The sequence below is a fragment of the Rhagoletis pomonella genome, unplaced genomic scaffold (genome assembly GCF_013731165.1).
Source record: "Rhagoletis pomonella isolate Grant_MI unplaced genomic scaffold, Rhpom_1.0 Rhpom_scaffold_00628, whole genome shotgun sequence".
NCBI lineage: Eukaryota > Metazoa > Arthropoda > Insecta > Diptera > Tephritidae > Rhagoletis > Rhagoletis pomonella.
The window spans coordinates 17,297-42,973 of record NW_023459182.1 but is presented as its reverse complement, the minus strand read 5'-3'; the positions used below and the strand labels follow the sequence as shown (position 1 = coordinate 42,973).

At 35.6% G+C, this 25,677-nt stretch overlaps 2 protein-coding genes across 2 annotated transcripts; one reads left to right on the top strand and one right to left on the bottom strand.

Moving 5' to 3' along the window:
- Window positions 1-739: 739 nt before the first annotated feature.
- Window positions 740-20,179, bottom strand: LOC118751286. Its single transcript, XM_036486069.1, has 4 exons — window positions 20,139-20,179; window positions 19,717-20,047; window positions 1,553-1,868; window positions 740-1,494 (listed from the first exon to the last, which is right to left on the bottom strand). The coding sequence occupies exons 2-4, from the start codon at window positions 19,829-19,831 to the stop codon at window positions 1,434-1,436; spliced, it is 492 nt and encodes a 163-aa protein (XP_036341962.1). The 5' UTR covers window positions 19,832-20,047; window positions 20,139-20,179; the 3' UTR covers window positions 740-1,433.
- Window positions 20,180-23,078: 2,899 nt separating this feature from the next.
- Window positions 23,079-25,399, top strand: LOC118751282 (probable G-protein coupled receptor Mth-like 1). Its single transcript, XM_036486064.1, has one exon. The coding sequence runs from the start codon at window positions 23,264-23,266 to the stop codon at window positions 25,292-25,294; it is 2,031 nt and encodes a 676-aa protein (XP_036341957.1). The 5' UTR covers window positions 23,079-23,263; the 3' UTR covers window positions 25,295-25,399.
- The last annotated feature ends 278 nt before the right edge of the window (window positions 25,400-25,677 follow it).

The following is a 25,677-nucleotide window of genomic DNA, read 5'->3' as shown; positions in this document are numbered from 1 at the left end:
AACGGTTGCACAAATTAAGAAGAAATATGACACTCGTATCGCTTATACCCTGATTAACATTTGGAATAGTTTGTAGGTTTTGGAAATCCTGTCTTGGGCGTTTTAACGCCGTGCGGGTTCACTAGTATTAATTTATTTCTTGACCGTTTTTTTAACAGGCCCGTACTTAGCTTTATACATTGAAATAAGCATGATCGTTAAAATTAACCTTGGAAACCCTGAATAACACAGCGTCAAAAATATTAATACCCAGAGGTTTTGACGATATTCTTTACTTTTTCCATTTCAATTTTTACATTTTTTTATTAAAATATAATTCATTCTACAGTAAAAACCAGCATAATCAATTTTTTTAATTTCATATAGAACTTGGGGAAAATTCAAGATATACCAAAAAATTTTCGACTTTTCAATTCGATTTCTTAAAAAAAAATTTTAGTGTGCAGTTTTGTAGGCAATTTAATTTTAGTTCAATAAGGTTCAAGTTTCAAGTCACTAAAAATTACCGTTGAGATTTTTTTGACAATGCGCAAAACCCTCGACAAAAAATCTCAAAAATCAACGGTAAATTTTATAGACTTGAGACTTGCACATTATTTTACTAAAATGAGGAAACGTCAGGGTACTCATATTTTTGACGTTGACTGCATGTATATTCCCTTCCAAATTTGTCGTTGAAGAAGACATAAATCTAACATTAATAACTAATTAAAAATTGAAATTAGAATAGAATACTGGGATTTTTAAGAACATAAATAACTAAAAATTTATTAAGTTAATTCGAACAAGAAAATTATAAATATGACGTAAAGCTCACGCAGGTATTACAATATATAGAGAAAAACAATATGGGTATTCATCTAAATACGGAAATGTCTCGTAACAGCGTAAACCTCGTAAATAAGCGGGGTCGATTATGGATGGCTGAAATTGTATTTCAGATGGCAACTGGCCCCTTAAAGTTGGCAACAGAGTTGCTGTATTGACAACTGCGTTTTTGTGGTTGCCGCGAAAATTTTGATTGCGAAAATCGGGCAGGTTCTGCAATTCACTTCCAAGTGAATTTCAAACCCTGCCAATTTGAATTCAAAGCGCACTTTACTCAAATTCACTCGAAAGTGAATTGCAGAACCGGCTGGAATATATTTATTTTTTTTTAACAGTTTCTGCTGTAGCTTTTTTTAACTCAAGTCATGGTTGCTGGTACTTCAAAACTCTATTATTTTCAACTTTTAGTACTTAACTAAAATTGCTATTTAATATATATTTTCGTTTCAGTGGCGTTGCCCATCGGCAATCCAACTGACGTTGCTTTGCTACCCAAAAGTAAGTTTACGAGGTTTACGTGGTAAGGAGGCATTTACTCGTTTAGGTGAAATGCCTTAATGTTATTCGGACCACTTAACTATACAAATACGTACGTATAAAATATTTTATAAGTTCTGAAATAAGGCGCACTTTTCACATATGGGTCTTTCGACATTGCCGCATCCACTGTAAGAATAGAAGTTATTAAAATTTTATTCTAACTTAAGAAATTCAACCAACTTACAACAATGAAACGCAACTATCGCATAAGAATATGCCACATTCAGCACATGAGTGACCACAGAATTCACACAACGGTTGAGAACAATTGCAACAATCACTGCGAACATAAGCATCACGACGGCAGCACTTTGATTTTCGGCTCTCCAAGGAAATATCAACTATTAAATCCGTTACATTGCTTGATGAAATTTCGCCATTTCCACGGAGCACAACCTGCCTCCAAAGTGGAATATCTGTAGTCGCCTCTGTTGCTGTATGCGTCAGGTCCATAGATTTGCTTTCGCGTGCTGCCCTAAATAGCAAATTTATGGTTTTTTCTAAAGGAATTAAAAATTATTATTATTAAATCAATAAATTAAAAAAAACCTTTTTCATATACAATGCTTTTATAAATGGATCAAAAATTAGAAAATAATATTTCTCAGTCCCATAGAATTTGTTCTGATAACTTTTGACATTGAAATTTTTGCAAAAGTCATTATAAACCATTTACGAGATTGAAAACGAAAAACATGGAGCATATGCAATACAAAGCATTAGATTTAATTGACAATAGTCAAACTACATAACATAGACCTAACATTTCTACAGAGAAAGTACTAATTTGAGATCGATTTAAAGCGGTCGTTATTCATATATCCACATTCATAACTATATTACCCTTCATATCAGTTGAGGTATATTACATGCGCCCCACGCTTTTCATTTTCAATTTCATAAATGGATTATAATGACTTTTGGTTAAATTACAATATCAAAAGTTATCAATACAAAGTCTATAGGACTGAGAAATTTTATTTTCTAAATTTTAGTCCATTTATAAAAGCGTTGTATATTAAAAAGTTTTTTTATTTTATTTATTTTATACTTTTTAGTCTTGTTTGTATAAAATTTTGAAATAGATATTAAAATAATTAAACCTGCGGTGAAAAGGGAACAGAAGACTATGCAAGCAAAATGTTTCCTCACGTTTAGTATAAACATACATACAGTGACGAACAAAAGTATTGGCACAGTGAATTTTTCGCTATATATGCAAAGGTTTTTATTCTAATTTATTTTCGATAATTTTTTATAAAAATATAGTTCATTCTACACCAGAAAACGTAATAATAAAAACTCTAAACTTTGTGCAAAACTCAGGAAAATTCATTAAATTTGCACACTAATTTGCAACTTTTTATTCAGATTTTCTAGAAAAATCCTAAGTATGCAGTTTTATAGCCCATTCAAATTTAGTATAACAAAGTGCAAGTTTAAAGTTGCTAGAAAATCGCGTTGATTTTTGGCAATTTTTTTATTGGAAGGTGTTGCTCATTTTGTCCATACAAAAAATAATTGTCGAATTACTTTGTATGGAAGAACTTGCGTGAAAAAAAATTACCAAAAATCAATGCGATTTTCTAGCGACTTCAAACTTGCACTTTGTTATACTAAATTTGAATGGGCTATAAAACTGCATACTTAGGATTTTTCTAGAAAATCTGAATAAAAAGTTGCAGATTAGTGTGCAAATTTAATGAATTTTCCTGAGTTTTGCACAAAGTTTAGAGATTTTATTATTATGTTTTCTGGTGTAGAATGAACCATATTTTTATAAAAAATTATCGAAGATAAATTATAATAAATAACTTTGCCTATATTGCGAAAAATTCACTGTGCCAATACTTCTGTTCGGCACTGTATGTACATACATACTAATAGCAGCAGTTAATTTCATTTAAAGAAATGGCGTGTCGTCCATTTCCGCTGCAGCGTATGTAATTAGTGCATATATTTAGACGCAATATTTAAGTTCTTTTGGCGGGGCGACACGCAGTGCGGCCGATTGCCAAAAAGCTGGCCAAAATTCGAAAATTTGAGTAATTCACTCGAAAATCGAACCTTGGGGGTTTTTGGGGTCGCTGATTACAAATTTTGTATTAAATGTAAGAAAACTCACCCCCTTCACCCCTTATCGACCACCCCCTAGGGTAAAATATCATGTATTATTGGGCATACTCAAGTTACATATCGTTTTCGAGGTTTTTGGGGTCGCTGATTACAAATTTCATGTCATAATTACATAATTTAAAATGGTAAATGCTATATGGCATCACCCAGAACTTTTTAAGTCCCAAGCGAGCCCACCTCACATAACTCAGGGCTTTTAACTTAAATCAAAGAAATGAAAACCAATTTTGATGTTATCACAAAAATTTTTATTACAATTAAGAAGTATACATAACACATGAATTAAGAGATAGAATTACAGTATAATATGATAATATCGCAGGGACGAAAGTACATTAAAAAATAATATTACATGAAGAAACTTCCGTTGTCCTCAAGGTCATTGACATCAATATCTGTTTCCGACTCAGACGTTGGCGCTGAGCTATTGTCTGCACTTTCTTGCTCTGTTTCTTCTCTACCAACAGATGGAGACGATAATAAATCAATAGTTTCTGCAGAAAGAGATTTCAGCGGCTTACTTGGCAATTTTCGGCAACTCGAAATATTAGGATCCGAGGCTACTAAAAATCGTCCTCCATTGTCTTTCGTCTGTAATTCTTTCTCGCAAAGCTGAGGCGATAGATGGAATAAAACTTATTGCAGGCCTACTAAAGTAGGCATGTAGTACCACTTGTCAGTTTGTAAAATTTTTTTAGCTAATTTAACAGTGTATTTGCGAAAATTATCTGCATTATTTCATGACCACTTGAGATGGCTTGCAACATAATATAAAAAGAATATATGATATCTTCATCGATGCCAGTTATTTTCGCAGATTGTCGAAATTTAAAAAAAAAATTACGAGCTGTATTACCATCGTTTGAGGTGGCACTTCCAGCTTTCGGCTTATCAACATTGAGGCCCAGTTCTGTTTTAAAGGCAGCTTGTATTGATTTTTTCCTATTCGCGACCGACTATTTTTCCTGTGCAGTTCGTGCTTGCCATTTTTGAATTCGTAATTTGTAAGATAAATGCAATAAAAATTCGAAGCATCTAATCCAACAATGTAAAGACGATAAGCCAAATTTCAAGTTGTCTGTATTAACTTTTTTTTGTAGCATTTCATCTATATCATTAGAAGTCTTTGAAGTACAGTTGCATAGATAACAACGCATTGCAGACATTGTGTCAGTTAATGAATTGCACTATCTATCATTGATAAAGTAAGATCATACTTTACACTCACGAGTTGTCCATCAACAGTAGTTTAAAATGGTGTTAAATTCTTTATCTGGTCTTCCACGTCATTTACTGTTTTTTTAGTCAAGTCCAGGGACTCTTTTGCACATTGAATTGCCATAGGACGACAACATCTTGGTGAGGATGGCCTAGGATTTTTCCAAACTACAGTTATTTCCTTCGTTTCAGAGTCTCTGTATACAAGCTGTAGGGGGAGGAGGGAGGGGAAAAAAATATTTTCGTCACTTACTTCGATTCCATCATCCGCTTTATGCTTGTAGTCACTGTGTCCAGAACTACCATCACATCCCCACTTAACGATTAAGATCAAATTTTCTTGTATTTTTTCAGATAAACATAGAACAACTTCCATTTGATACAAAATAGTACGATTAGTTGTGTGAACTAATAATGAATGCAATGTAACTGATGCTTCATATTCATTGAAACGAAGACCTACAGCCGGATAGCATTGTAATTATGCTTTTTGTATATTTTTATAGGATGGCAGCATTTTTAATTTTTTTTGTAGATGTGCATTACGCAACTGCTGATATTTGCCTTGAGATAACCCAAGTTCAATAAAAAGTGACAAGGTCTCGTCGTTCGTGAATGGTAAATTTAAATTTCCATACTCCAGTGGTTTTCTGTATTTTTTAGCTTTGGTTGGACTTCCTTCCGAGATATCTCGCACCACTTTTGCAAAATCTGTTTTACCTTCAGATCGTAATTTACTTGTTGAGTATAACAGTTCTTTAGTCGAAACAGTAGCTCGTAGATATTTGGTTTTTCTGCGCTTTGTTCGTTCTGATGATTCTGAAAAACTCAATTCTGGCCGACCTACTTTACAATCCTTTTCAATATTTTCTACTTGCGGATAAATTTTTTTCGGATCTTTTTTATCACCTTTTTCCAAATTAACAGTCTTACTTAACCAATGGGTTTTTTTTTAATTTTTCTTCAGTCCTATTACTTAAATCCCATATTGTTTTCATCTTACACACCAAATCTGATATTTGCCGTTTCACGTCTTCTGATAAATGATAAGTCGCATTTCGGTTTTCGGACAAAAATTTTTCGATCCTTTCATAAATCACTCTGATGTCATCAAGGCGAATTAATATAAGGTGATAGCAGGAGTACAAAAACAAAAATTTACACGTATTTTGTTTTTGCTTAGGCGGCATAAACTGTCAAACTCTTGTAAGAGTGTGTGTAGAAATTCAACCAAAATTTTTCAATTTGATATCAGAAGCCGTGCGGCGAAACACATACACAAAATCAGCAGAGCTAGTAACACCACCTTATATAAATTCGCCTTGGATGTCATCCTTCAAAACATTCTTTATTATTTGAAACAACTGCAACCTTGATAAATCATTAGTAGTAGACATATTGGAATCTGAAAACAAAGTTATTTTTATACAGTTGTAGAATTACGTTGACGTATTAGATAAAACTAGCGTTAAGACGCCAAAATTGAGCTTAACATTTTAAACAGATGGCAACACCATTCACAATCCCTTTTTGAACGAAGAGAGGTCTCACATGGCACCGGTATTTCATTTCCACAAAATTCAAACCACCGTGCGCCACTAAAAAGGTCCTAACTTTAAGAATTAAAACCTTAATGCACATTTAGAATGACGGTGCTGATCTGAGGACCTTCACATTAAAGATCTGATGACCATAACAAAGAACCCAGTTCTCCAAGACCTTAAAATTCTGTAAAAGCTAAATAAATTAGGCTTTTCAAACAGGTGGCAACCTTCTGCGAAGTATTTTCAAACTAAAATTTTTAAAGCTCTTTCGTCTGATACTTTGATACATAATTTAATTACCTTAATAATTATTGAATTTAATTTTTTTATCACCTGGAAACCCTCCTAAACAGTTCAGATATAAATCCGTCTCCAACCCATGAACGATTGAATCACCTCTTTTAGTAATTTATTTAACTTAATAATTCATTTAAATTTAAAATTTTCAACAGCTGGCAACTCTCTTCAAACCACCAAACAATATTTTGATGTTTAAACTGAAGATTTCTTAGCACTCTTTCGTTTAACACCCATAGTTTAATACTGCATATAACTAAATTCGGCTTTTAAAGCAGGTGGCAACCCTTTTCAAAATATTTTCAAATTACTACCTTCTTAAACTCCTTTAGTCTAGACCCCTGTGGGGGAACATTTTGTAAATTACCTTTGTAATTTCCCTGTTTAAAATTTTATTTGATTTTTTAAACAGGGGCAACACTCTCACAGTTAAGTTAAGAAGCAAAGCTTTTAATAACCATTTTGCCTGATCCCTATGGCAACTCTTCTCAAAAAGTAAAACCTCAGTGCACATCTGCAACCAAGCCTTTTAATTTGACACCTCATTTTTGAAAATCGAGCGAAGGATGGGGATATGATGGTATTGATTTATAAATAATCTCAACTTGATTTTTTAAAAGGTGGCCATTCTTCCCGGAAAAGTAAAAGCCTACTGCACATCTACATATCAAGCCCTTTAATTTGATACGTAATTTTTGAAAATCAAACGAATGGTTAAGATCTGATGACCTGGACAAAAAGTCCTTTCGCGTATTATATATATAGATATAGTTAAATTCGACCTTTTGGGGAGGTGGCAGCCCTTTTGAAAAGTAGTTTCGCGCTAAGATATTCTTAAATATTCTTCGTCTAACTTTGCGATACATATTTTAATCAACTGATGAATTAAGTTGAATTATACTAATTAAACATGGGGCAACTCCGCTAAATATAGTTCAGAAATAAAGATTTTTCAACCTAACTTCGATTAGTACCCATATTTTAATAATTCATTTAACTTATTTAATAATTTGAATTCAATTTTGGGTAACCCTCTTTCAACACCACAAAAAAAATTTAGTATTCAAACTAAAGATTTCATATAATTTGTGGATAAGTTAATTAAATTCGACATTGCAAGAAGGTGGCAACCCTCTTCAAAATATTTTCAAACGGCCACCTTCTGAAGCCACTTTCGTTATCCGCCCATATGTTCAAACATATTTCTCCCAATTAATTTTCTTAATTCAAATTGAATTAAATTTTTCAAACAGGTGGCAACCCTCCTAAAGTTAAGTTAAGAAGCAAATATTTTCAAAACCCTTTCCACTGATGCCTATTTTGTAATAATTGATTTTTTTTAGATAATTTGAATAAAATTTTTGAAAGGTGGCAACTCTTTTCAAAAAAGTAAAACCTTATTGCATATCTGCAGTCCAAGAGTTTTAATTTGACACCTTATGCTTATATGACGGCATTGCTTATTATATAGTTGATAGTCAATTGTTCTACAGGTGGCAATTCCTTTCGAAAAAATAAAACCTTATTGCACATCTACAGACCAAGCGCTTTAATTTGACATCTCATTTTTGAAAATCGGGCGAACGGTACAGATCTTTTATGCTGCACAAAAAATGCCTTCGCGTATTATATATATGGATGTATATCAAATATAAACTTGGATAGTACAGAGAAATAAAAAAAAAATCTTACTACATAATTATTATTTTTTACATAACATTTGTATACTCTTATAGGGCATTCGCACGAGGCGATTTTACAGGCAACAAAAGTTTAATGCGAAGTTGAATGAGAAATTGAATGAGAAGTTGAAAGTGAAAAAGTTGCCATCCCTATTCAGACGAGGCGATTTTCGATCCAACACGAATTGTTATTTACATTATTGAAAATGAATTTAAATCGCAAAATTTTATCAATTGGCGTAAATTTGGTACCGAAGCATTGGTAGAAGTGCTTTTAGCGAAGCGGAAAGATAAAATAAAAGTAAAAAAGTAAAAAAAGGTATGTATACAGAATGTAAACAAACACAGGGTTGCAAGGAAAAAAAGTTGAACGAGCTCAAAGTTGACTGGCAACCCAACTTTGTTGAAAGCGATTAGTTGAAAGGCCGTTCGGACGAGGCGATTTTTGCTTTCAACTAAAAGTTGCCTGAAAAATCACCTCGTGCGAAAGCCCTATTAGAGTAATCATAATAAGAAAACCTATTAAATTTAAAGTTTAAAATTACCCGCGGCTATTAATGTAAAACAGAAAAATCGATGATATACAGAAAGTTACCATCCTGTATAGGTAGATCCCCTATTCAATGTGTATGTCCCTCTCTCCCTTTTTCTTAATCTTATTCTATTTCTCTCTTGTATTATGTGTGTGTTGTTAGGAATTTCTTTTTAATGATCCTATTTATTGCAGTTCCGATAATGTTTTGTAACTAAGTTGTCACATACTCTATTTTATTACAGTAAAAAGTCCATTACAACTCAAGTGGCAGATAGTGGCAGCTGAATTTTGTTTTAATCGATAGCTTATACTTTTACAAGAAATCTCCAAAAGGTTTAAAGCCAGCATCCAACAGCGTTTTATTGTTATTTTATTTGAAAACCCAAATTTTATTGAAAAAAAAAGAAAAAAAAAGTACCCTTATCATTGTATTCATAAAAATTGTCGGTCAAAGAATTAATATTTATTCATTTTTTTACATATTTCACTAACCTTCGGACGTACATTCCATTTGACTTTCTTCGGTTTCCTTTGCTGCCATCACTTTGACACGTTCACAATGTTTCATGTATATCTACAACATTATACTGCGTTTATGAAAATGACAAACTATAACTAAGAGTGGAGAAAGGCTTGAGGTATATAGGTACGGTGACCATCCGTTCTGTTTTTTGCAGGACCGTACTGTTTTTCAAAGGTCGGTCCTGCGTAGTTTTTCAAACCTGAAAAACCTGAAAATGTACTGATTTTTTCCAAGTGTCCTGCATTTGGCCCGCATTTTATTCGTTATTTTAAAATTATCGGACAATGGATGAATTTTTTCAAAAAAGTGTTTTTTGGTACTTTTCGTAGCTTTTCTTCAATATCTCATGAAAAAATCTCCCAATCAACGTAAGCGACTTACAGCTCGAAGGGTATTGATGTGCCTCTTACCAAAATATATAACTTGTGGCGACTTCAATGAAAATTATTGGTGCTACAGGCGACCATTTGCATTTTGTCGTCAAAGTCGAAAAAAGTGAGATTTCCAATCAAATACGCAGTTTCATTTGATTATTTTTTCATTATTTTAAAAATTCGATAAAGAAGATATATCATTACAGTAAATTTTGAGCCAAAGATAATGAAAATCGGATTAGAAATGTAGATGCTATGGAGCGCAATCTGCACAAATTATATATTTTTGTAAAGGGCACTTTGTAACTCGTCGTTTAAGTCGATTCATGACGTCGATTTTTGACAAATAACTGCGAAAAGTACCAAAAAACAAAAAAAAGGTTATTGTTTTCGTTTTGAATGACTCAAAATTTGCCTATAAAATAATCTTTTAAAGATTTTCACTTTTCGTGTAAGCTATTGTAATTATAATATGTTTTACTATACTTTTATAAATATTCATGTAAAACAAGATTAATATCGATGAAGAAAACGTGATTAATTTTTAAAGTGTAAAATGTATTAAGATTTTAGAATCATAAATACTCTTTTGATATTTTTATACTACGTAAATATATGTTGGCATACTTTTGAAAAATTGTCCTTCATTTTGAATCCATATTTATGGTCACCGTAGGTATAGGCCGTTATTAGGAACGATTTTATATTCTTATAGGGTCCCTTTAGCCAACTGAATGCTTAAAAATCCCTATCTAGAAACTTTTATTTTGCGAATTTTGGCCAGCTTTTTGGCAATCGGCCGCACTGTGCGACATCTAGAGTCTTTTAATTGTATCTCTTTGATGGGCAGTGTCTTTCCCGCGGGCAAAGCTCTTTTAAGCATTCCTTTACATTTTGTATAGGAGCGTGCAGAGTAAAAGCTCTCTGTGCTCATCGCTGCTTTGATATGATGCCTACAACGAGGTTGATATCTAGACTAGGTTGATATCTAGAACTTTCCATAAATAACTTTGCTACATTCATAGTATAAATCAGGGACGTGAACCGGCTTTGAACCGAACCGGTTTTGAACCGGAAAACCGCTTTTTTCTATTAATTAACTGAACCATTAACCGAACCGAAATTTTCCACAAATATTTGATCCGAAGCGAAAACCGAACCACTTTCCATAAAGGTTTAAAGGTTCGTTTTAACCAAGTTTTAATAGATAAATGTACCCACTTGTTTTCTTTTTGTTAAACATGTTAATACCTACCATGTTTGTTTACCATGAGACAATATCAAATGTAAAGACAACCCATCTCATTTGACAGACACTTGACTCTTATCGTTGCGCGTTTTTACACTTGACACTTAAACTTGCGCGTTATTTTTTATACCCGAGCGCACTTGTGCACAAGGGTATTATAACTTTGGTCACATAACGGTTGTTTGTAACAGGTAAAACGAATCGAGATAGATATAGACAAATGTATATATAAGTGATCAGAATGATAACTCGAGTAAAAATTGAGATATCTTAACGAAACTTTGTACGTGCACTTCTTTCGGGCGTAGGGCGGATGGTTTTGAAAATGGGCAAAATCGGACAATAACCACGCCTATCTCCCATATAACGGTTTATTCAAAATTGATGCTTGCGACAATCCTTTACCTATTTCTTGGTTTATGATAAACTTTTGGAAAACGGGCGTGGCACCGCCTGCTTGTGATCACGTATATGTATCTCGGTAACCGGTCTACCAATTTATACCAAACTCGGTATGGCTATTGTGCTTGCCACATAAAAGCAAATCGTTAAAAATTATTGAAATCAGACTAAAATTGAGTCCGCTTTTCATATAACGGTAAATTTCAGAAATGCTTGAAACTTCAATATTTCGAAATTTAAGGACGCTAAATTACTCAAAATTTATACACCCCGGCTTACCATGTTACGGTGGCTTTCGGAAAGGTGAAAGTCGTAAATTTAATACCAGCGCCGGGTATTTAATGTTAGACTTTGTTACTTGTTTGTTTTTCGAACCGTTGAACCGAACCGAAACCCCGGTTCAAAGACCAAAAAAACCGCTTTGACGAACCAATCCAAAAGTGCAAAAGCGGTTCGAACCGCTGAACCGAACCCACAAAATTTTTCATCCGGTTCACTTCCCTGGTATAAATGGTGGTCTGGATATACCAAGTTGAGAAAAGCGTTGTAAAATGAAAAGGAATATAATCGTTAAATTTAAAAATTTACTAACTTTATCTATTTTACAATAAAAAACGTAAGTAAATACTAGTTTACTTAATAAGTTAAGTAAATTCCAATGATTTGAAAGGTACTTGGCTGAAAAAAACTGTATTCGTAATCGGAATGCAATATCAACCAGAGTCCATATAGGAAACCCGATAGTAACTACGACAAATAAATTGTAGCGTATTCTGAAGAAAGTCGGACTAACAAGAAATATACATGTAAAACCTGTTTTTTTTTAATTCTATACAAATTTGTTATGTTTGAAATGCAGCCGTGGATACTAGCTGACAGGGAAACTTGCAAATTTGCGTTCGCGCAAGTTTCTCTACTTGAGAGAGAATTTGGGGGCATTTTCTCTTACTATCTGATATTTTGAGTGATAATTCTCCCTGAATTTCCGACGAACAAACCTATTATCTTCCCGAAGAATTTAGCTTTACATAGAAATTTGTGCTCTTTTATTTTCATTTTGACGCATTTTAGTGTTGGTTCCTTTAATTCAAGTTGGCCTTCGAAGTTTAAATAAGTTCTCAGCTGAAAAAGTTTGTTCAAAAAAATACATATGCCTGTGCACATAGTGCTTGAAAATAGCTGTGCACATAGTGCTTGAATAGTGTTGTAATTAAGGCAGAATTGAATAATAGCGCATATTCAATACTTGTAACTAGGGATGTTTCGAATATCATATTCCTCACATTCGCGATCGCGAATCCGAATGCGAATGTTAGGAATAACATTAAAAAAGTGATAATCAACTTAAGTCATCGTTTTTAATATTTAAAAATTTTATAAATTATTAGAACATTGAACGAGTGCTTAACCTATCTATACAGTGTTTTAATCTAGTAGTCAAAGTTCAAAAGGGGCATATTATATTAAAAAAAAATAAAATTGTGCTGCCTTTTCTCGAATGAGGCGATTTCTTGCAGGACCGTACATAAGGCCGGCAGCACTGACCAATTGCTCACTAGGAATGCTGGCGGGTGGAGCGCTCAAATATTTGCGGGCCAGATTTGTCAATTTGTCGTATTTTAGTTTAGTTTTCCACCAATCGAGGTGATTTTAACCGAGATGAGCTGGTTTTTCTTTAAGATAGGCCTTAGTGTGGGCTTTAATTTCACATTTTTTATGTCTCCAGATTCTACATCCGAGCCTTCGCTGTTGCTGGAGGAATCTAAAATTATTTCTAGGTTGCTTATAAGACTTTTAGCAGTACTTGTTGAAGGCCCATCAATGTTGCTTGATATACTCTACTTAACCATGATCCAACTACACAAGATCTGACAAGATGAATCAAAATAAAAAAGTAATTTTCTGGCTGACGTTTATAATTTCGGCGCCATGTTATTTTCTGTGAAAAGTAAACAAAAAATATGAAGAAGAAGCATAAAGAAAAAAATGCAAGCATTTAGTCTGTTCCTTTGAACTTCGGACTAAAACCTGTGGAACTGTCAAACTACAATTTTACTTTCTCAAATGAGAGTAAAAGGAGAACAGATGCAGAAGTGCATAGGAACGCAAAAAACACTACTTCCTGTAAAAACGTCAGTCGGTTTGTTTACATGTCATTTGTACAACATTGATTTAGCTGAAATATCACTAAATAATTATTAAAATCTATACATATTCAAACATTTCGTTGTTTAATTTCATTTTTTTTACAAATATAAGGTACTTTGCTTTCACCGCTGTTAGTTTTTGCTTGCACATGCAAATCAGCTGACCGTTTGACACTTTTCATGAACTTACAGGAAAATAAACTCTGGACTAAATCCTGTAACTTCTGACTAGGAACAGTTGCTCAGTTACTCTCTCAAATGTGTTCCCACTTACAGGTTTTATGTCAATAGGAACGACTTCCTGTAAGTTCTGACTAAATCCTGTAAACCGGACTGCTATTGGAACAGACTAAATGTTGTAGCACATGTTTGTGCTAACCAATTTATTATTTTTGTACGTGTTTTTGCATCCAATCACCGCACACTTCATTTTAATTAGATGTGCACAAAAAATTTATTGAAAATCGCTAAAAAATCACTCAAGTAAACCACCGACAAAATACTTGGTGAACTACGCCGATATTGCACGATTATGGCGACGGGCCCCAATATTGACAGCCTATGCGGGAAAATCAGCGACTATCTCACCGATCTTGCAAACTTCTTCACTGCCAGCAGCCTCACCATCTCCGCCGCGAAATCCACCGCCACACTGTTCACCACCTGGACAAAGGAAGTTAGGCTAGAGCTGGATGTTTACGTCGATGGCAACAAAATACCGACGGTCAACCACCCCAAAATCTTGGGAGTCACGTTCGACAGCCTATTCTCCTTTTCTGCGCACGCCTCAGCCACTTGCGAAAAGATGCGAGCTAGGAACAAAGTCCTCAAGTCACTAGCCGGCAGCACTTGGGGAGCCGACAAAGAAACCCTACTTACAACGTACAAAGCAATCGGCCGGTCGGTGGCAAACTACGCAGCGCCAGTATGGACGGCGGGTACCAGCGATACACAGTGCAGAAACCTACAAACATGGCAGAATGCAGCTCTACGCACGGCTACAGGCTGCCATCTCATGTCGTCCGAGCATCACCTCCACCAAGGAAGCCAGATGCTGGCGGTGAAAGAGCACAACACGTTGCTATCGAAGCAGTTCCTCGTGGGTTGTTACCGTGGAAATCACCCCAATAACGCCCTGCTTCGAAATGAACCGCCTCCCCGACATGTCAGACGTCACCTGCACGACTGGAAATCCGACGTAGAGCCGTGCTTAGACCACCCATTCGACGCAGAGAAATACAGAGCGGCCACCAGAAACGACAACATCGACGCCACCCATCAACATCGACGAAGCCGAACTGCCTAGAGAGACCAGGTGCACCCTAGCACAACTCCGTTCTGGGTGGTGCCACAGATTAAACAGCTATCTCTCCCGGCTGAACCCAGAAGTGGCAGACACATGCCCTGCATGCGGGCAAGGTCCACACAACACCCAACACCTCTTCGCATGCGCCTCTAACCCCACGACCCTGACACCAGAAGCACTATGGACCGCGCCTATAGATGCCGCCCGCTTTCTCGGCCTCAGGCTTGTCGAGTCAGAGGACGAAGACGATCCTTGACGAAACCCCGGCGGGTTGAGTACTGCTGCTACAACAACAACAACAACAACCGACAAAATACACATAAAGAAAGAAGCAAAACAGAAATAGCAAACTTCAAAATTACAAACGTCACACACTTTTTTCTCAATTGCTATTACAAATGGATGCTTCTCAACCGGTCAGATCTGTTCTAATTGGTTCATGCTACTTAACCGTCTAGCGCCCTGAGAAGGTAAAAGCCGGTTATTGTCACCCTGGCACCCTGGTTAGACAGACATAGAGCCATTTCAACAATATTAAAATGGACTCTCTGCCCATGTACACATTTGCATTCGCAAAACATTCGTATCATTTGATGCGAATGGGAAGGTCGAATGCAAAAATGTGTAAAATGATGGGAATCATTCGCATAACTAATGCGAATGCAAATATTCGCAACATTCCTGCTTGTAATACGGCACTATATCCAAACACGAACGCGTGTTAAGCAAACAGTGAAACAATTTGTTATTTTCTAAGTTAAATGAACAAGTTCTATCGTTCTTGTTGAATCATGATAGCGCAACGCTCGTAGTTCATGTTCTTTTTCATTTTTATGTACGTATATATAAATGGATGTGGTCGAAGAACAAAAAAAAAAAATCCCACAATTCAAAACTATGGCTGACTTCCAAAACGTATCTATTAGGGCTGTGCGATTAATTGATTACTCAAAATTTTAATTAATCATAACGTAAATAACTCAATTATTCGATTAATTGGAAATTATGATTACTCAAAAGTTCAGTTACTCGAGTAATCAATATTTTTGATTAACCAAAAACAAAAATATTTGAGTAATTTGCTTTATGATTAATCAACATTTCGAGTAAAATGAGTAATCAACATTTCAACTCTTTACATATGTATAAAGTAGTTAAAGTTCCTTGATACTTTGAAAACAACGTTTCTGTTTTCAAAAATTAAAACAAAAATTTTTTTTCATATACAGAATGTAAAAAAGAAAATAAGCATTTTCCAAAGCAAACTCTTTTATCGAGCAAAATTATTGTTTTTGAGTAATCATATTTCAAGTAACTCGATTAATCATCGTTTTGAGTAATCAAAATCTTGATTACTCGAGTAATTGATTAACCGAATAATTGATTAACCAACTTGCTCGAGTAATCGAATAATCGCACAGCCCTAGTATCTATACAATGTTTGGAAACTGTTATACTGCGGTATTCAAACTGTTTATATATGCAGAGTTGCGACACATTGCAACCATATACATTGCATATTTTAAATATTCAATTTAGCAATGAACAATTTTTCTGAATTTTCCATTTTTGAAACACCAATGGTAACCAATAACAAACGAAGCATCAACTTTATTTCTGCGCTGATTGCTATATCGATGCATTTCGATAACTTTCCGGATGCGTTTTGGAAAAGTATACATTGTCAATATTTTGTAGTTTGGCGTTATGGAACATTATACTTTATATACTATAAATACGGTGACCATCCGTCCTTTATTTTAAAGGGCAGTCCTTTATTTTAACCCCCTGTCCTTTATAATTTTTTTCAAAATAAACGACGCCTTTTGTCCTTTAGTTCTTAAACTGTCCTTTAAATCGGCTCTGCATTTTTCAAAGGTAAAGTTTTAAACGCAGAATATGAAAAATAAAAATGTCCCTTATAAAATATATTGAAAACTTTCGCCAGTTTGTTTCGCAAGGTTTATATTTCGCAGGGTTTCTATTTAATCGGTAATCTTTGTACAATCTATAAATCACAGGAAAGTTGTGCCCAGGATTGTGTTACACGCCAGTTCCACTGAAAGAGAACAATAGACATCCTGCTGCACAGTGGTTCAAAACTGGCATTCATTCACTTCATTTTTCGCTTAATTTGATTAATTGTTATTTTTTATGAAAGCTTACAATATTTGCAAGAGGCCAGTTGAGCCTGATTTCTAAATTTTAATTTGATTATATTAAATTTTTTAGTGCAAAATGCACAAAAAGTAGCAGCTTTGAAGAAAATGTATTCTTCTGTTCCAGTTAATAAATGTTACATAACAAAAGCTAGTTGAAAATAATTGTATGGTTCTCCCAAAACAAAAAAATACACAAAAAAAATTTGAAATGTTATAAAAAAATGTTCACCAAAATAAATATTTTTTTTTTGGTTTTTAGTAAAAATTGGTGGAAATATGAAGGCTCCAGTGGATTATGAACATTGAATTCGAATTTTGAACCACTGTGTGCTGGCTTCGTCGTGCAGTATGAATTATGGTAAACGCATTTTGGTAGCAAAGGATGGCGAAGTCCTTGAAAAGGATTTGGCTTCATTTTTCGCTACAGCAGGGGAACTTATACAATTAAATAATATAATTAAATAGTAAATATTTGACTTAAATTACGATATGGGCAAGGTACTTTTATCATACAAGTTGTATGTACGTATTTTCAAATCATTTTGAAAAAAATGTCCTTTATTTTACGTTGGTTAATATGGTCAACGTAACTATATAGCAATTGACGTTTTGGAAGTCAGCCTATCTCACAGCCCGCAATTGAATTTTTAATAGATAGATTAAAAAATAGAAAATGCCAACTTGAAAAGGGTTAAAAGTTATTCATCATTTGAAATTATAGTCGTTGTTCAAAAGAGAGAAAAGTCAAAATCACTTCTACCTTATTTGTGCTTAAGAGCTTATAACTTCCAATTAATTGCAGCTTTTTTGACAGATTACCCATTGAAAATTATGTAAAAAGCTGCAATTAACTTTAGTGTGGTCTTTATTTGGGAAAATCTTCCAATAATGGCCAAGCTTTGAAAAGGAGATGAGGGGGGAAGAGAGAGGGCCAGCCTTATTTTTAAAATCTGAAGGTCCCCGCCCTCTCCGGAGGCTTATAGTTTGCAAGTAATTAGTAAAATTGCAAAAGAAGTAAAATTCAATCTCACTTTTTCCTTTGTAGAGCAATTGAACTCTGCTGCCGCACATCCCAAACAAAAAAATGTTCAACAAACTGAAAAAGGGAAAAATGTAAGCGCATTATGTTTTTATTGCATATCTTCATTATATACCAAAGTATTGCTTTAAAAAAAAAGCGGCGCATGCGAAAATTTCCAGTATATCGTAGTAATGATTTTTTTTTAAGTACCTACATTTTTATTAAAAACTTTCAATACATATTGAAATACTGGATTTAAATATAAGCGCCACAGGCGAAAATATGTAATAAAAAATCACGCGATCTCGCCTTATCCCGGAATTTAGTTGAAGAACGCCCTATCTCAGCTTATTTTCAATGTATTTTCGTTTGAGATAGGGCGTTTTTGAACCGAATTCTGAGATAGGGCGTTATTCAACCAAATTCTGAGATGTAGACTATCGCCCTGTGAATGCCGTTCTAGGCACATAACCACCGGACGTGGACAGAACAGAACTTTGTCTGCCTCGGGAGACTAGCACTACAATAGCCCAACTTCGCTCTGGCTATTGCAGCAGGCTCAACTCTTACTTGAGTAGAATCAACGAGGATGTGCCCAACCAATGCCCGGCATGTGGAGAGTCGCCACATGACTCCCGGCACCTCTTCACATGCCCTAAGAACCCCCCCACTAAGCTAACGCAACTGTCCCTATGGACAGCCCCTGTGGAAGTCGCACACTTCCTGGGCCTCCCCCTAGCTGAAACTGACGACAACGCTGATGGATGAACCGCCCCGAACGGGGCTTATTAGCTGCTACAACAACAACAACATAGTGTTTTTCAATAAAATTCTGAAATAGGGCGTTTTTCAATCGAATTCTGAAGTAGGGCGTTCTTGAAGTTTTCTGAGATAGGGCGTTTTTGAACTGGCTGCCGAGATAGGTCGATCTTCCACTCAGCCATCGATATACTTTATATTTTGTAATGCCTCACAAAGTATTTTTTGGTATAGTTCCCAAAGATCTGGAATTACATACTTCGCAGTTATCGCTCAACAATTGTGTGTTTACAGATTCTTTGCGAATAGAAACTTATTTAAAGAACTCTTTTATAAGTATTAATTGTTAAATATTTATTAAAAAAAGATGTGCATTCATTCGTTTATGAAGAAAAGATGATATATTAATGAAAAGCAAAGTGAATAGTGCAGTGTTTATAAAAAATATGTGAAGTAATGCGGAACGGCCGCTGTGGTGTAGTGGTAAGCAGTGCGCGCTTTCACCTTTCAGCACCTGGGTTCAAGCCCTAGTCAAAGCAACATCGCTAAAAAATATAGAAAAAAGGTTTTTTCTTAACAGCGGTCGCCCCTCGGCAGGCAATGGCAAACCTCCGAGTGTATTTCTACCATGAAAAACAGCTTCTCATAAAAATACAATCGCCGTTCGGAGTCAGCGTAAAACTGTAGGTCCCTCCGATTTGTGTGATAACATCAAGGCGCATGCCACAAGTCTGAGGAGAAACTCGGCCAAACATTAACATATGTGTAAGCGCCAATCTATAATGGGGAAATTTTAACAATAAATAACTTTAAAACTGTTGCCATTTCTACCCAAAATGTTGAAGGTATCGCTCAATGAGCACTTCCTCAACACCCCCTGCGAATTTCATTAAAAAATTCGCTATACTTTGCCCGATATAGAAAATGGTCCATTATTGGAAATCTCAGCAGTTGAATCATATTAATTCCTTATTAATAGAATAGTTAACTCACCATGAATTTTGGTCATTTTATTTTGGTCCGCCTGGTCCACAAATTTTTCGCTAATGAGCTTCTTGGTTTGTGGCACGAATGTATCGAAGTCTTCGCAACGCTGTCGCTTGAGCATGTTTATAACGGGAGTTTAAAGCGCAGCTTCACCAAAAACTTGTTTAATCGCCGGCAAAAGTTTTTTTAAAATATATTTTTTTTTGGGTTTTGGGTTGGTTGGCAGGATCTTAAATTCCCCAAACGCCAGGCTGTCCCTCCTTGACCGTATTTATTCCTCTTGGTGCTACAGGATCATGTAGCTAGTGCATTTTTAATATCGACAAGTTGAGTGTAACTAAAAATGTCAAAATATTGGAATTATTTTACGTGAACGCCAAAGAACAATAAATAACTAAAGCTGAAATTAGTCAAGAACGTAAACCTACCGGTACGTAAACCCGAGACAGCTGACACGATCTGTCTTACCAAAGCACCATGTAAATGAAAACTCAACACCGCAGAATTTTTCTGTAGTTGTAGCCCAGATACAAGAAGAAGAAGGTAGTTTCACTTCAAAATTTTTGACATAAACCGTGTCTGTGATAAACACGCAATGTGGCCACTGCTACGATATAGAACTTGGAAAGATTTATATGTTTCATAACTGATCACTTAATTTTTAATATAAATACACGTATTTTGTTCATAAATTTTTGCCACAGCTAATCACATGAATAAAAATCATAAAAATGAAAATATAACAGCAATATTTCTTGTTTATAATGGATTACATCCATCGCACACCACGGACTTTATCGGCCGCCAATTTAGATGTGCTCGCTAGTCTTTCCATTGCACCACAACTTATTGGTCAGAGCGATTAAGCTGGTGTAATGTGCGCACCTCCATACATCTTCATGTACATATTTCAAGCGAGCCCTATCATTTAAAAAGGCGGCCGATAAAGTCTGTGGTGAGCGGTGGCTCTTATAGCTGTGTCCTTACATCTATTCCGTGTGTTGCAATATCCACGAAAGCCAAGAATGATAGAATACAAGATTGCGCCGATCAGAGAGGATTTTTGAGAATAACTTTTGTGTGACGTCACAAAACGTGAGCAAGAATGGAAGAAGAAGAAAAAAATGTTGCAAGGAAAATGTAAACAAGATGCACCAGTGTGACGTCATGCAAACGACGATTCTGTCAAATTCGTTAAGAGAGGAATAGCGGTCCGAGATCGGCGCAACCTTTGTATTCTCTCAATCGTGCACGAAAGCAGCAGTTAATTTTTTATGAAGAAAATTATTACAAAATATTCGAAAATTTCTCTACTTATATGTTTGGCTTTTCTTTGTTTTATTTTTCCAACGTCAAAAGCTGGATTTTTTTTTTGAAAAAGTTGGTACAACAAAAAATACGAAACACGTTTTCTGTCAGATAGCTAACATGGCGGATAAGAAGAAGAAGTGAAACTACCTTCTAAAAATTATTGTATCATGGTTGTAGCCCATGATTCAATATACAGGGTATATATATACAATATACAATATACAGGGCATATACATACGTATATGATATGTGTATGTATACGCGGATATGTAAATAAAGCAAAACAGACGATAATTTGATACAAGCGTGTTCATAAGAAGAAGCGTAGCTTCTATCGCTATCACCTGTAATTGATGCGCCTTGGGCAAATCCCACCAAAAACGATCAGCTGTTCAGCACAAAATGTAAACAAAGAAGGGAATGCAACAACAATAGGTGCAATCCCGTATTTCTCGGACTCGGACTAGTAAAACTGTCAAAAAATAAAAATTCGCTCAGAGCGAGAGAGTAACATTGAAAAGTACGGGATCGCTTTCTAGTAAAAATGGTAACTTCTGTCAACTTCAACATAACCTCCAAATTTTGGTTGTAAATTTTCCCTTATTTTGTATGTAAACACACTCATCTCACACATGTAAATAACCAAAAATACTTTCAAATTCATTACAATCGACTTAAACAAGTAATTAAATACTTTTCAACATGAATTAGCAGATTGAACTTTTCTTTGTTTACAATTTGGTTGCCAAACACAATACAGCTGATCGTTTGACACATTTACCAGAATTTACCAGCAAAAAATTCTCGGACTAAAACTGGTAACTTCTGACAGAGAGAGAACCGTATTTACTCTCTTTTCTGTCCTCTCAATAGTCAAAGAACCGAGTACGGGATCGATTTCCTGTAAAATCTGACTGATTCTGACTATTTCTGACTAGTGCGGACTCGTACGGGATCGCAACTAATTTCAAGGAACAAGCAGCAGTGCTGCCAGTTGTTTGGCATATTTAAACAAAGATGATATGAAACCCAACGAAAGCTAAATGGCATTTAAACAACAAGCCACAAATACACTTAAGTGCCATTTCAATATAATGCAATAACACAAGGTGGTATCAGTTGTGACAGCCCGATTTGACACTGTGGACGGGAAGAAAATAATCCCCATTAGGGGGAAAATATAAAATTTTATATTTTCTTCTAATCAAAATTTGCTTTCTTATAGTATATTCGTAATCAAATTAAATAAAATAAGATAAAATACGTTCTCAAGAAAACAGAATGTGTATACTGAGACAACCAACCAACGGCCAACCGATAACACCTTGTATTATTGCATCATGCCATTTCAATATTCATTCGAAATTGGCGCTAACTCTTCTTTAGTTAAAGAAAAAGGTGAAATAGTGGTGATGTAAACAAATGCTCGGCTGACGAACCCACTTTAACAAACTTTTTTCTCAAAATCAGTTACAAAAACAACGTCACGGTTTTGCGTGATCTTGTATTTTTGGTTCATGACGGGTATATCGATTGTGACCCAGTTTTAGTACCAAGTTTTGAATTTTTGCATAAACGGTTACAAATTGTTATTGCGTCACTATATTTAACAACAAATAAATATTCGAAAAGCACAAAAGGGAATACCAAGAAATGTCGAAATACAAGAAAGAAATTAAATAGCTCGCAGCGACGCAACGTCAACTTGCTGCTGCTGTCGTTGCTGCCTTTTGCTCCATCAGTCTTCAAGCGATGCAATTGCAAGGTATCTAGTGGAGAAGTCGGTTGGATTTGTGGTTCGGAACGTTTTAATTCTCATTATTTTCGTCTTGGCTTTGGGTTTTTTAAGTTTTTTCGCGCTTCTCATACATATTTTGTTGCCAAACAGATTATGCGGGCGATGTGAAACGGGGATATTGTGCTATAGCAGTGAAATTGTGGTAATTGCAAAACAATGGAATGTACTACGTAAACCCAAGAAAGCAGTTGCGGAGGTGGTGGCGGCAATGAACCTATAGAAATATATAGAAATAGCAAATACGATTCGAAGTGAAAATGAAAGAAAAGTGAATTGAAAATGCGTACGTATGCTAAAACCATATATTTAATACTTACATATATTCATGGCTAAAACCAAACAATGAAGTTGGAGATTAACATTTTAAATCAGTATTTATATAACCTTGTGGAATCGAAATAAAATATATTCAAGTCGAATTGAACGAGTTCTCTTCAGTACAAAATGCATGGAATGCGGGTAGCAGAAGTCAGTCGAACTTTGTTATTTATTCTAATTGTAAGTGCATCGTTGCATTGTAGAATACAGGCCACTGCTGTAAACAATGAAGAGAAAGTTGGAGGGGATGGAGCTTCTTCCACGGACATGTTAGAAGCCAGTGCATCACCAGTTGCTACAGATATGACTACAAATATGCCAACGGTATTATCACGAATACCACCGCCGCAAGTGATAGTGAACAAATGTTGTAGATACAATGAGCACATGAATTTTAATCAAACGTGTGTTATGGGAAATTCGGAGTTATGGGTACCAATGATATTTCTAATAAGTAGAAGACGGTATTTTACACCTCAAGGTGGTAAGCCCAAATTTATGATATTCCAAGAGAATGTCCTTCCAGTAGTAGATGATTACAGTATTGAATCAATGCAGGACATGGGTAAAGAACAAAACGGCAAATGTACGTCAGAAGAATTGGAGTTTTTCTCAGCAGGTGGAAACTATTTATTATTTTCAAATGGTTCCTTATTTTTGGGTGAACGCAAGCAATTTATCGAGCCACAACGCTATTGTGTTGACCGAAATGGCGTGCTCGTCTGCTTTCCACGAGAAAGAAATGGAACACAAAGAATAAAGGTAAAAAAGTGTTGTGGATGGAACGGAATTTATGACTCTGCAAAAAAGCAATGCACGTTTCCGGGCGGCAGTGGTAATCCTAATATAAACCCTCCTGCGGAATTGCCATTAAATTCAAGTTTATACGAGACAATATACGGCTTTCCTACATGTCACCAAAAAACTGTACCATACGCTATTGCCGGAGATTGGCATGAAAGTCAAATGGATGTGGAGAATGGAAATCTTAAGCTGACTCATAAACAAATATCTACTAGCGATTATTGCCTTGAGCATTTGCTCGAAAACGATGCAATTGCTGCAATTAAAATATTTACTTGTCTTCACCACTTCTCCACTGAAGCTCCTGCCAATGCTATTGCTGCGGTAGGTAGCACCACTAGTGATAGAGTACAAGTGGCCGCCCTCAATATAGGAATTGTCATATCAGTCGTCTTCCTTTCAGCCACATTGGTGGCTGGATACATGATGCCCTCCGTTCATCATATGTTACATTGGCGTTGTCAGATTTATTACGTCTTTTGTTTGGTTGTGGGAGATTTGATACTCGCCTACACACAACTGTCACGGACACTCCAACACGGCTCATTCACCTGTTTACTTTTAGCCAGTACAATGCACTTTTTCTTTCTTTCGGCTTTCTTTTGGCTTAACACAATGTGCTTCAATATCTGGTGGACATTTCGCGATTTCAGGCCGAGTTCACTCGAACGCAATCAAGAGTTGCTACGCTTGCGGCTTTATTCGGCGTATGCTTGGGGCATTCCGGTGTTGATAAGCGCTATTGCTTTCACTGTAGATCATTTGCCCGAAACACAATTACTGCGCCCCGGCTTCGGCGAACGTAGTTGTTGGTTTAGCGGAGAACATTTATCCATATTTGCCTATTTCTTTGGACCTATTGGACTTTTACTGTGTGCCAACATCATGCTTTTCATATCAACAACACATCAATTGACATGCGGTTTGTGGAAGCGTGACGATGTCAAATCGACCACTGAGAAGACTGCACTGGGGAAAGTATGTTTGAAGCTAGTCGTGGTAATGGGTGTCACCTGGATAGCTGATGTGATTTCTTGGCTAGTCGGTGGACCGCATTCGGCTTGGTTCTTCACCGATATGATAAACGCTTTGCAGGGTGTATTCATTTTCATTGTAGTGGGATGTCAACCACAAGTATGGGCCGCTTGCAAGCGTTTTTGCTGTCCACGCTCACGTCAAGAGATTACAAACACAACCAACGGTGTCCAGCATTCAAGTTCATCGCAAGGTCTTCCATCAGTCGGTGGATATGCTGGTGGTGAAGTCACGCAGAACACCACTGTTAATACTACGACAATTGGTGGAGGCCAGTTGCAGACTCAAACGAAGATACCAATGGAGACAGTATGTTAAGGTGAGTTTGACGTTGATTTAATACATTCGTGTGTCTATTTGAAAACACGATTGCAAATCAAAGAAAATATTAGTTGTGTTCGATAACAAAATTAGCCAACACTAGCCAACAATCAAAATCAAGAGCGTAAGCGAATATTCTCCCTCAAAGATAAGAAAAAGCAAAAATGTAATGTAACCAAGGCATATCAAACAGGTAGTACCGGGCATGATACAAAAAACAAGGTAGTTCCATTATCATTTTTTCGTCGCCATATTAACAACCTGACAATCATGATACAAAAAAGAAGATAGTTTCATTTAATGACATTCCTTGTTGGTGTTAACCTTTTGACTTTTGATAAAATTATGACATTTCATCAAATTCATGCTACCTGATCACT